This window comes from Hyperolius riggenbachi, chromosome 10, assembly GCF_040937935.1.
Source record: "Hyperolius riggenbachi isolate aHypRig1 chromosome 10, aHypRig1.pri, whole genome shotgun sequence".
Classification (NCBI taxonomy): domain Eukaryota; kingdom Metazoa; phylum Chordata; class Amphibia; order Anura; family Hyperoliidae; genus Hyperolius; species Hyperolius riggenbachi.
This window is the reverse complement of record NC_090655.1, coordinates 27,043,657-27,057,110: the sequence shown is the minus strand read 5'-3', so window position 1 is coordinate 27,057,110 and position 13,454 is coordinate 27,043,657. Positions and strand designations below refer to the sequence as shown.

General features: G+C 43.5%; 1 protein-coding gene across 2 annotated transcripts in view; it reads right to left on the bottom strand.

Moving 5' to 3' along the window:
- Nucleotides 1–13,454, bottom strand: part of LOC137533939 (alpha-2-macroglobulin-like) — a 132,447-nt gene that overhangs the window by 97,154 nt on the left and 21,839 nt on the right. For both annotated transcript variants that reach the window (XM_068255256.1, XM_068255257.1), the window contains exons 3-4: nt 11,376–11,556; nt 1,983–2,139 (exon numbers count right to left, since the gene is read on the bottom strand). In XM_068255256.1, the coding sequence (XP_068111357.1) occupies nt 1,983–2,139; nt 11,376–11,556 (338 nt within the window). The remainder of the gene's footprint in view (nt 1–1,982; nt 2,140–11,375; nt 11,557–13,454) is intronic.

Below are 13,454 nucleotides of genomic sequence, written 5' to 3'. Positions count from 1 at the left end.
CTTCCCCTCCATGTTTTCCCCTCCCACACCTCTGTTCCTCTCTGATTGGCCAATATTTCTCATGCTGAGACAATGCACTTTCTATTGCAGAGCTAGGTGGGAGTACCTGAAGACTGGGAGGAGGGCGGGTAATGGATACGCAGAGTAGAGTAAGGGAGGAAATGACATCAGGATTGGCTTCAAGATAGACACAGTTAAAATGGAGAATCCTAAGAAGGATTTTCTCTTTTTTTTTACGATAGAAAAATCACAGGAATCATAACGTGAGCCGTGCAATACATATGTTATGTAAGTAGAGCAAGTGTTTATCTACTTATATATGTGTTTTTTTCTGAGATAGTATGGGTGACAGCTCCTCTTTAAGAAGGCAAATTACACTGAGCATTGCTACTCAGTAGGAGAGCTTTTTGATCTCCTTTTAGTTCCCTATACTTTCCTAGTGGTTTTGAGTCACCCCGAGCTGTTTGGGTATTCTGCAATGCTAGGTACACACGATACAATTTTCTGGCAGATTTACCCGCCAGATCGAATTTTTCCAACATGTCCTATCTGAATTTCAATCAATTTTCCGATCAATTTCCATAGAAGTGAATGGAAAATTGATAGAAATTCAGATCAGACATGTTGGAAAAAATCAATCTGGCAGGTGAATCTGCCAGAAAATTGTATCGTGTGTTACTAGCATTACACTTTATGGAAGTCCTAAGAAAAATAGTTTTACTTGTTTTCTCTTTTGCAGAAGGGTTCAGCCTCAGTGTTTACTATATGGAGAGCTGCCTAAGCAGAGCTCTGCTGCAGTCTATTCACAGTTGCTGATAAAGAACTAATAAGACACCTTAATCTGCCTAAACAAACATAGAACACAGAGAAGTGAATTTCTTCAGAAACTATAAGTGGAATAAAGAGTTTTCATTGTGTGCTGTACGTGAGTACGGGTCTGCTTTAACCACTTAATGGCAAGCAGACTTATAAAAACATCCAGCTGGAGCCTCTTAACGACTCCAGGACGTTTTTATAAGTCAAGCAGTGCTGCTGCAGCTGTGCGCGTGCATGTGCATGCGTGCACGTGCCCACACGTGCATTCGCGCACGTGCACGTCTAGGGACATAATTGTACTAGGGACATAATTAAAATCTTGTGATAACCAGGACTAATAGGCAAATAAAATGTGTGGGTGTTATGTACAGTAGCAGTGTTTATATCAAAACTACAGGAAATCAAATTGGAGAAATAGTGTATTTTTTCCTGGTTTTTCCCTTTAAAATGCATAAAAAATAAAGTAATTACTGAAAAAAAATATCAATCCCCAAAAGCCCAATTGGTGGTGAAAAAAAAAGATATAGATCATTTCATTGTGATTAGTAGTGATTAAAGGATAACCGAAGTGACATGTGACATGATGAGATAGACATGCGTATGTACAGTGCCTAGCACACAAATAACTATGCTGCGTTCCTTTTTTTCTTTCTCTGCCTGAAAGAGTTAAATATCAGGTATGTAAGTGGCTGACTCAGTCCTGACTCAGACAGGAAGTGACTACAGTGTGACCATCACTGATAAGAAATTCCCCTTTTTATCTCTTTCTTGCTCTCAGAAGCCATTTTCTGCTAGGACAGTGTTTTATAGTTGGAATTTCTTATCAGTGAGAGTCACACTGTAGTCACTTCCTGTCTGAGTCAGGACTGAGTCAGCCACTTACATACCTGATATTTAACTCTTTCAGGCAGAGAAAGAAAAAAAGGAACACAGCTTAGTTATTTGTGTGCTAGGCACTGTACATACACATGTCTATCTCATCATGTCACGTCACCTCGGGTATCCTTTAAGCTATTGGCAAATGAAAGGGATGAGCACTGAAAGGTCTGTTAGGGTAAAAACCGCTTTGGGGTGAAGTGGTTAATATATTCTGTAAGTGATGAAGAAAATGTCAGCACTATATAAATAAATAATAAGAATATGTGGGAATATGGCCCACAGCTCACCTGTCTGGCCAGGCTTGTAGATGGGTTTGTCAGTCTGGATGAACACCAGGTTGTAGAGCGGTCTGATGAGGACGCTTCTCTTTGTCCTGAAGTGCAGAGTGTCGCCCACAGCATTAAGCGTGATATAAGCTAGTCTCGCAGAATCTACATCCGGAGTCTAAAGGAACACAGAGCACAGGGCCAGATTTATCAACAGTGTCTGAGCCAAAATATTGGTAGGTTTTTAGAAATCCATGTATAACTGTCTCAGGCATCCTAAGAAATCACTAAATAGTGCAGATTCCTTCTAAAACTGTTGTGTAATAGGCAGAGTTAGGAAGATCGCTCAGACAGTGCAGTGTGTGAGGGGAATTGCTGTTGCTGAGGTAACCAATACGCCTGCTGTATTGATAGCAGCATTCTCTGAGAAGGAATTCAGCAGGGGGGGAGGAGCCCTTCACAAATCATGACTAGCCTGCACTCTGCAATCATGTCTAGCCTGCAGTTGTACATCTGTAGAACTGCTATGAAGCACTTCTTAATCTGCGGCAGTTTAGGGATGGATTTGCACTTTTCTTAGCTGTAGTGCAGCTCTAGCACTTCATGCTAAATTGCCACTATTTCCTAGGATTTAAGAAGGTTGATATTCTCATGCAGAACTGTTCTCCCTGCTGGTTAGAACAGATTAAGAAGAAAAAACTGTCGGTAATGCATTGATAAATCTCCTCCACAGAGTCTTATCACAGAGGGAATGAAAGGCTAAGAAACCAGTGTCCATGCTCGGGGCCAGTTCACCCTGCAAGTGCTACGTTCAATCTATTAGCAATTCGTTAAATGACTTGACAACTAGGGATGAGCTTCCAAATTCTGCGGAATTACGATTTCTCAGTTTCTGATCAAAAATCAGCTTTCTGAAATGGAAATTGGTATTTGGAAATCGGAGTGTGGAAATCAGAATTCCGCAAAATACCGCATTACCGAGACTCTGGTATTTTTTTACACCAATCACAACACTCTGAAGAATTGGGCCAATCAGAGAATCAGTATTGTACAGCGGAAATCGGAACACTGCAGAATCTTTAGGCCAATCACAAGACAACAAAGTATTAGGTCAATCCGAGGATTCAGGAGTCTACCATGGTTGTACAAAAAATAGCATACATCTGCAGAATATAGCGGATTCCGTAAAAAAACAACTTTTAAAAAAAAAATAACGTAATTACCAATAATAGCAAAAAAATAAATAAATTCCCATTCAGCAGAAATCAGAAAGACACTAATTAATTGTGGCGTAATTAATAAATAGCATAATTATATTTGAATTGGAAATAGGCATTTCTGACCATCCCTACTGACAATTTAAAGGATTTCCGAGGCGAACACAACAATCTATTGTACTCACCTGGGGCTCCTTCCAGCCCCGAGCAGCTGTCCCAGTTCTCCTCGGTGTCCTCGCTGGCCGCCTGTAATGATGGCGACCCGCCAGTGGGGTCGGCCCTTCTGCAACTGCGTGGTCACTCATGCCCACGCATCCATGTCATATGGTGATTACTGTGCCTGCCCAGTAGTTGTGTGCAGGCGCAGTACGCGCCAGATAACGTGGATGCTCAGAAGCACCAATCTAGCCGGCGGGTCGTGATCATTTTGGGGGCGGCCAACGGGGACACCGAGGAGGAATGGGGCTGCGGCGAGGGACTGAGACGGCTGCTCGGGGCTGGAAGAAGTCCCAGGTGAGTAAAAAGATTTTCATCCTCTCTAGCCTCGAAAGTCTTTTAAAGTACACCTGTAAGGAAAAAAGTGTCCCTTGGGTGGTACTTACCTCGGAAGGGGAAAGCCTCTGGATCCTAAAGAGGCTTCCCCTGTCCCTTTCCGTCCATTCTTTCCAATGCAGTCCCACCAGAGGCTTTCTGATGGGCCCCTGCGGAAATAGCTGGGCCCTTTCAGGTCTGCTCTACTGTGCAGGTGCAAACGGCTCGCGCCTGCGCAGTAGAGCCAGGGCTGGATTTGTACTTTCCAGCACCCAAGGCCTGCTAGCGATCACTGGTTTCAATGGGCTAATTTCAGTTGTGCTGCTCTGCCCTCCATTCAACAAAGAAACAGTGGATGCTCTTTTGGGCTTTTAATTTGGGCTCCTGCCCATGGCCAGGCCGAGGCAGTGGCGAGAGAGGCTCCAGCCTCAGGGCGCAGTGTAGGATGGGGCACAGGGCTGGGCCGAGGCAGTGGCGAGAGAGGCTCCAGCCTCAGGGCGCAGTGTAGGAGGGGGCGCACAACTCACTCAGCTATCATTCCCCCATTGTGTTTGAAGCAGAGAAATAAGAAAAGCTGATACACGGCAGTGACTGCAAGCCAAATAACTAGAGAGTAAGGTGTTGGGGCCCTGGGGAGCCTCTTAGTCTAATAGCAATCAGTGTGTGATGGCTGGGGTGGCAGGGATGGAGGGGCGCACTTTGGTGTCTCAGCCTTGGTTGCTGGAGGACCTTGTCCCGGCTCTGCTCCTGCACAGCAGCCTATAGTGTTCTGGGCATGCATACTTGAGAAATGACGCTCATGCATGACCGGCCAGTGCGGCCACTACTTATGAAGACTGTATAACACTGGTTGGCATGTGCCCAGTTCAGCCTCCCTTGTGAAGAAGGCCTTACATTTGCAATCAAGCTGAAATAACTGACATCCATTGATGTTTATTTGCTTATCAGCCGCTATAAACCTGAGCATGGCTAGTTGTAGTCTTGCAACAACTAGATTTTGTAAGCCGCGCTTATGAAACTTGTTCAAAGTCTAAATAACAACAGTTTGTTCACACCTGAGGTCTTACTGTAAAAATATTAGGTGGTGCGTTCCAGTATCACAACCTCCTCCGGTCACAATTCAAAGAATATCCCATATACTGGCGCTCTCTGTCCAAAAGTCACAATGTGTCCAACAGCACAAAGCCAATCTCTGAGACGTTTCTACACCTTTAAATATAAGAAACACAAAAAGGACATATCATAGTGCAGGAGTTTCTATTATTGCTTGACACCTCCGTGCTCCCATACACCGCACACTTGTTGCACCACTAGTGCCAGCAACCACTATCACCCAGGGATAGGGTATTAAACACCCCCCTTTGGGTCCCCGCTCACCAGATAGTCTCTTTTAGATCTGTGTGTCTCTCAACAACGTATCTTCTATCATATAGACCTCATAAAGAAAAAAACCCTATCATGTGTAAAACCATTTAATAAGAAGCTTCTCACTTAAAACAGATATATGCGTACATTAAAATCCTCTTGAAATTAAGCCCATAACATAGTCACCGTTGCCTCCAGGAATTGTTCCGGTCTCGGCTGCATGTGCTCTTACTTCCTTACTCAGCGCGTCTCTCTAGGCTCCGCCCTACCGGTTTCGTCATCCGTAATGACTCATCAGGGGCTAGGGAGCGTGCGCTGAGATCTAGTGTTATATGGCTGAAATCTGTCCAGCTTACCCCGCCCCCCTCCCTCCTATTGGCTAAGACCACTTCTATTCAATATAGCCAAGTCCGGATCTTTTCCCTGAGTTCACATGTCATAATCTTACATTTCTATACCCCCGTCAAGCATAAGATATTTTCTTAGAAAGGAACTGTGCCTATTTTTACGTTTCTTTGCAAAAACATTCATTAGTTCTCGCCGCGCGGCGTCCGCTCGTCCGGTCGCTACTGCGCATGCGTTGGTATCCAACATTCTACCGTACTGTCTCTATTAGTGGTTTCTTTACCATCCCACCTGTATTAGCGTCACCCTTTGTATGCAGAGCGTTGTATCCTTGTGACCAGCTGCTGTTGTGTGTCTATTTCACACTTACTCCGCAGATTTACACATCTTTTACATATATACTTTAACCTACCCCCGTCTCACCGTCGTGGGTCTACAATTTTAGACCCTATACCTGTATGTTTTTGCATCATGATATCATATTCATATTACTACCTTTGGATCAGGGCCGGGCCGAGGCATAGGCTGTAGAGGCTCCAGCCTCAGGGCGCAGTGTAGGAGGGGGCGCACAATTCATTCAGCTGTCATTCCTAATTGTGTATGAAGCAGAAAAAACTTAAGAAAAGGGGATACATAGCAGTGACTGCAAGCCAGATAACTAGATATTAAGGTGTTGGGGAGGTTGTGGGCCCTGTGGCGCCTCTTAGTCTAACAGCAATCAGTGAGTGACAGCTGGGGTGGGAGGGGTGGAGGGGCGCACTTTGGTGTCTCAGCCTTGGGTGCTGGAGGACCTTGTCCCTGCTCTGCTTTGGATATAAACATTATTCCAGTTGTGCATGTATTTTAATATTCATTGAATTTGTATTCCATCACCAACATTAAATAATAACCACTTATTAGTATATCATACCTCACTTAAATTCTTAACAATAATATAACCATAACCCTCTATAACAAAATGCTATATTTTCAAATCTTTCCATAGTGCTAATTAATTACTAGTGCAACGTCTTTACAACTATGTACACTCATCCAATACAATATAATTTGTGCACATCTACCCTCTTGTGGACATTCTTCATATCTTATATACCACCATTACTTATTTTACATAAAAGGTAAAGTATTTATATTTACAAAATTTGCATAAAGTGAAATGTTTTGTACCAATCTTCCCACTCAGTGTACTTCGTGTATACAATTACCGTATGAAACACCTTTTATCAGTGTTTATTCCCCCTGTGTAATGTGTTAATCATTAGTCAAAAAGCAATTTATATCTATATCGATATTTAACCCCTGTGGTTCCAAAGTTGCATATATATCCATTTTGTTTCTTTTTTACAAATCTCCCTTAGTTTATGGCAACCTCTCCAGTTTGGTTATAGTTTTTCTATCCCATATATTTGCATATCTTTTGGGTCACAATTATGTCTTTTTTTGAAATGTCGAGGGACACTATGATTGTCATGTCCTTTGCCTATTTTGTACACATGTTCCCCCATTCTTTCCTTCAGTGGGCGTGTCGTTCTGCCTATGTACTGACTCCCACATGTACACACAAGCAGGTATACAACATGATTGCTGTTACATGTAATAAATTGATCAATTTTGTATTCCTTCTTCGTTATTTCAGATCTAAAATGTGTTACTTTTTGGGTGAGACCCATTCTGCAGGCCTTGCAGGTTCTACAAGGAAAAAAACCTTTTTCCTGCCACCCTTGCAGTTTGGTTCTCTTGGGTGGATCCACACAGCTTGGTACCAATTTGTCTCTCAGATTGGGTGCTCGACGGTATATGAACTTAGGCTTAGGAGGAAGACATTTATTAAGATTAACATCATTAATCAGAATTGGCCAATGCCTTCTGAAGATTTTTTCCACCTCCTTATGTTGTTTAGAGAATTCCGTTATAAATATAAACATATAACATATATAAATATATATATAACATAAATATAAACATATAACAGGTATTCAAACCTCCAGCATGAGGATATCCCTTTTTTTAGGGAGGGGCCAGCCCCGGCGCAGAGGCAGGGGCCCATATACAAACTATCAGGAATTAACACCAAATTACCCAAGAAAGAGAGGCATAGAAGAGGATGTAGGGGAGGTAGATCCAAACAAAAAAAGAAGAGAATAAATGCTGAAGGCATATATAACCTGAGTGGGGTAGCCCTGAATACAAAAGAAATAAATATGCTAAATCAGGGGTTAAAATATGCACCACCAAAAAATATAAACAAATTTGGCACATATGTAGATGTGAACAAATTCATACGTAAAATTAATTTGAAAAGGTACTTTTTAGATAAGGAGGGACCAAATGGAAGGGCAAATACAATCAACCCCTATATACACACGGGGATGAAAAACAATTCAACGTTCAATCCCCAAACAAATTGTAATGCTATTAATGTATTCAAATCAATGGTCCACAAAGACATAGAAAAAATCAATATAGGGAAGCAAAAAGGAATGCAAGACCAGGTGAATAGCCTATTGCAATCTAAAAACCTGGTGGTACGCCCTGCAGACAAGGGGGGAGGGGTTGTGGTCCTAACAAAAGAACAGTACTTTAGGGAATTAGACAAAATAGTATATGACCAAAACACATACCAAAAACTGACGGGGAACCCCACTATCCAATATAAGAAAGAACTTATACAAATATTGAGGAAAGGCCTGGATGAAAGTATTCTCACAGACGCAGAATATGCGCACCTGGTTCCAACGGCCCCGAGGGTTCCAGTAATATACCAGACACCGAAGATCCATAAGAATCTGGAGGAACCCCCGGGGCGACCAATAGTTAGCGGCATAGGATCCATTAATCACAGAGCAGGACAATATCTGGATGCATTTTTGCAGCCAATTGTTGCAAAGTTGCCAAGAATTTTGTATGACACAAAACATACAATACAAATTTTGGAAAGGACAGAAAAAACGGAGACCACCATCCTGGTGACAGCAGACGTAGGTTCACTGTACACAAATATACCTCACGATGATGGGGTGGAGGCAGTACGGTATTACCTAACCCGGGAAGAAAACATACCAGAAAAACAAATAAAGTTTCTGTTGGATCTATTAAAGTTCACGTTGACGCACAACTATTTTTGGTATAAGGGGGAGTACTTTAACCAGAGGTATGGATGTGCGATGGGGGCATCTTATGCCCCATCTCTGGCAAACCTCTATATGGCCAGATGGGAGGAGAGAGCCATTGCAATTGGAGGGAACAATATAGGACTATGGAAACGTTATATTGACGACCTGTTAATCCTTTGGCAGGGGGATGCAGGATCGTTGGATATGTTCATAACAGAGATTAACGATATCGCACCAAACATACAGCTTACAACTGAATATGATGAACAAAAAATACACTTTTTAGATCTAGAAATAAATAAAAAGACACCTAAGTTAACCACACAATGTTTTTTTTAAAAAACAGACAGGAATGGTTTCATACCTACAACAAGCTGTCATCACAAAATGTGGATCAAGGGTGTCCCTAAGGGACAATTTACTAGAATTAGAAGAAATTGCTCAGATCTATGGGATTATGAGAGACAAGCTGAGACAATAAAGAAAAGATTTATGGAAAAGGGCTATAAGGAAACAGAATTGAATGCAACTATAAGGGAAATAGGACTAAAAAACAGGGAAGCCCTGTTGACAAATAACTACAAACAAGAAGAAATCCCACAAATGGCATTTATAACGGAATTCTCTAAACAACATAAGGAGGTGGAAAAAATCTTCAGAAGGCATTGGCCAATTCTGATTAATGATGTTAATCTTAATAAATGTCTTCCTCCTAAGCCTAAGTTCATATACCGTCGAGCACCCAATCTGAGAGACAAATTGGTACCAAGCTGTGTGGATCCACCCAAGAGAACCAAACTGCAAGGGTGGCAGGAAAAAGGTTTTTTTCCTTGTAGAACCTGCAAGGCCTGCAGAATGGGTCTCACCCAAAAAGTAACACATTTTAGATCTGAAATAACGAAGAAGGAATACAAAATTGATCAAATTATTACATGTAACAGCAATCATGTTGTATACCTGCTTGTGTGTACATGTGGGAGTCAGTACATAGGCAGAACGACACGCCCACTGAAGGAAAGAATGGGGGAACATGTGTACAAAATAGGCAAAGGACATGACAATCATAGTGTCCCTCGACATTTCAAAAAAAGACATAATTGTGACCCAAAAGATATGCAAATATATGGGATAGAAAAACTATAACCAAACTGGAGAGGTTGCCATAAACTAAGGGAGATTTGTAAAAAAAGAAACAAAATGGATATATATGCAACTTTGGAACCACAGGGGTTAAATATCGATATAGATATAAATTGCTTTTTGACTAATGATTAACACATTACACAGGGGGAATAAACACTGATAAAAGGTGTTTCATACGGTAATTGTATACACGAAGTACACTGAGTGGGAAGATTGGTACAAAACATTTCACTTTATGCAAATTTTGTAAATATAAATACTTTACCTTTTATGTAAAATAAGTAATGGTGGTATATAAGATATGAAGAATGTCCACAAGAGGGTAGATGTGCACAAATTATATTGTATTGGATGAGTGTACATAGTTGTAAAGACGTTGCACTAGTAATTAATTAGCACTATGGAAAGATTTGAAAATATAGCATTTTGTTATAGAGGGTTATGGTTATATTATTATTAAGGATTTAAGTGAGGTATGATATACTAATAAGTGGTTATTATTTAATGTTGGTGATGGAATACAAATTCAATGAATATTAAAATACATGCACAACTGGAATAATGTTTTTATCCAAAGGTAGTAATATGAATATGATATCATGATGCAAAAACATACAGGTATAGGGTCTAAAATTGTAGACCCACGACGGTGAGACGGGGGTAGGTTAAAGTATATATGTAAAAGACGTGTAAATCTGCGGAGTAAGTGTGAAATAGACACACAACAGCAGCTGGTCACAAGGATACAACGCTCTGCATACAAAGGGTGACGCTAATACAGGTGGGATGGTAAAGAAACCACTAATAGAGACAGTACGGTAGAATGTTGGATACCAACGCATGCGCAGTAGCGACCGGACGAGCGGACGCCGCGCGGCGAGAACTAATGAATGTTTTTGCAAAGAAACGTAAAAATAGGCACAGTTCCTTTCTAAGGAGATATCTTATGCTTGACGGGGGTATAGAAATGTAAGATTATGACATGTGAACTCAGGGAAAAGATCCGGACTTGGCTATATTGAATAGAAGTGGTCCTAGCCAATAGGAGGGAGGGGGGCGGGGTAAGCTGGACAGATTTCAACCATATAACACTAGATCTTAGCGCACGCTCCCTAGCCCCAGATGAGTCATTACGGATGATGAAACCGGTAGGGCGGAGCCTAGAGAGACGCGCTGAGTAAGGAAGTAAGAGCACATGCAGCCGAGACCGGAACAATTCCTGGAGGCAACGGTGACTATGTTATGGGCTTAATTTCAAGAGGATTTTAATGTACGCATATATCTGTTTTAAGCGAGAAGCTTCTTATTAAATGGTTTTACACATGATAGGGTTTTTTTCTTTATGAGGTCTATATGATAGAAGATACGTCGTTGAGAGACACACAGATCTAAAAGAGACTATCTGGTGAGCGGGGACCCAAAGGGGGGTGTTTAATACCCTATCCCTGGGTGATAGTGGTTGCTGGCACTAGTGGTGCAACAAGTGTGCGGTGTATGGGAGCACGGAGGTGTCAAGCAATAATAGAAACTCCTGCACTATGATATGTCCTTTTTGTGTTTCTTATATTTAAAGGTGTAGAAACGTCTCAGAGATTGGCTTTGTGCTGTTGGACACATTGTGACTTCTGGACAGTCACAGAGAGTGCCAGTATATGGGATATTCTTTTAGTTGTAGTCTTGTACAGCCCGCCGTGTCTTACCAGGAAGGGGAAGCAGCTGTCCTCCTCAGACTCTGTCACATGATTCTCAAGCAGTGTCACATTCTCCTCCGCCTCCAGGGCCACCGTCACCCTGAGGGACTCATTGAGGTGGGATAACTGCAGGCAGAACTTCTGCTCATGTCCAGCCTTCAGCACCGGTGGGACCAGCAGCATGTACTGTCTGCAGGGAATAATACAGGGGACATTATTGTGTGCAAGAAATGAACCATATCAGCAAAGTAAAATAACTCCAAACAGACTGGCTGGCCTGTTTTCTTCACAGCTAAACAAGAAAGTTGCAAGTGCTGAGACCTCTGTCGCATTGCATCATACTCCATGAGCGTTACATTATTTTTCTAATAGTAAAAGTACTCAGGCCGAATTTACACTTGAGGTGTGCGTTGGCGGTGCAATGCCCCGCCCCCGTTACATTGGACAGCAAACAGGTCATATGCATAGCACCGCCCCCCACATACCGATCCCCCACCCAGCTAACACCCCTCATCCAGTGATGTACTCCCTGTCCCTGCTGGACAGGAAGTACATCACTGGGATTCCTGGGGATCCCCGTTGTATTCCACGCCGCCGCTAACTCTTTTAAAAGCTATGCGTTTCCCATTGACTTACATACTTACACGTGGAAGACGTGCTGTTGACTTTGCGGATGGTGGCTCAGTGGCAGATCAGGCACTACGTGTGCCAGCCCCAATTGCCTTGCATTGCCGTTGCGTTACCCTGGTTTACTGCAAAGAAAGTGTAAAAGGGGCCTTACAGAAAAAAAAAACCTGTAACCAGAAAAACCTCCCCCGGGGTGTACTCACCTCGGTAAGAAGAAGCCTCCGGATCCTATTGAGGCTTCCTCTGTCCTCCTCGGCACTGGCGTAACAATAGGGCCTGCAGCCCCTGCTCCCGCGGGGGGGGGGCCTGGGACCCCCTGAGGGGTCCACTCGGGGCCGTTTTGTGGGGGTTGGAGGGGAAACCATGGCCACATTCGGCGGGGAGGGGGGACGTCCCCCCCCCTCACCTCGAGGCTCTGCCCTCTGCCCTCCCCTTCACTTTAAATTAGAGTCCGGGTAGCGGCAGGCAGCAGACAGATACATACCTTCCGTGCGCTCCTCTCGCTAGTCTCTGACGCGACTTCCTGTATAACAGGAAGTCGCGTCAGAAACTCATGAGAGGAACGGACGCTGGAGCACACAGAAGGTATGTATCTGTCTGCTGCCTGCCGCTTCCAGGACTCTTAATTAAGTTGGAGGGGAGCGCAGAGGGGAGAGACCGAGGTGAGGGGGGGGGGAAATGTCCCCCTCCCCGCCGAATGTGGCCATGGCTTTCCCCTCATGCTGCCTTCCCTCCAACCCCCGCAAGACGGGCCCGAGCGGGCCCCAGGGAGAGGGGGGGGGGCCTGCTCAGAAATTATGCAGGGGGGGCGGTGGGGCCTAGTTACGCCCCTGCTCCTCCCACGGCAGTGGCGATAAAGCTCCCTGAACAGCGGGGATGTCAATATTTACCTTCCCGGCTTCAGCACAGGGGCAGTATCGGCTCTCCGCTAGGAGATAAGCAGAAATAGCCGATTGCTGTCGGCCCGCTCTACTGCGCCTGCGCAGTAGAGCGGACCTGCCAGAGATCGACTATATTTTCCGTGTGGAGAGCTGCAACAGCGCCTCCGCTGGAGCCAGGAAAGGCTTGTCGGGGGAGGATTCGGGGCCACTTCGGGAGAGCCAGCGGAGGGGGAAGCCTCATTGGGACCCTGAGGCTTGACACTCCGGAGGGGAGTACCCCCCAGGGGAACTTTTTTTTGTTACAGGTTCTTTTTAACCACTTCACCACTGAGGGGTTTTACCCCTTGAACACCAGAGCAATTTTAACCTTTCAGCGCTCCTTCCATTCATTTGTCTATAACTTTATTATTACTTATCGCAATGAAATGAACTATATCTTGTTTTTTCCGCCACCAATTAGGCTTTCTTTAGGTGGGACATTATGCCAAAAATGGTTTTATTCTAAATGTGTTTTAATGGGAAAATAGGAAAAAATGTGGGAAAAAATTATTATTTTTTAGTTTTCGGCCATTATAGTTTT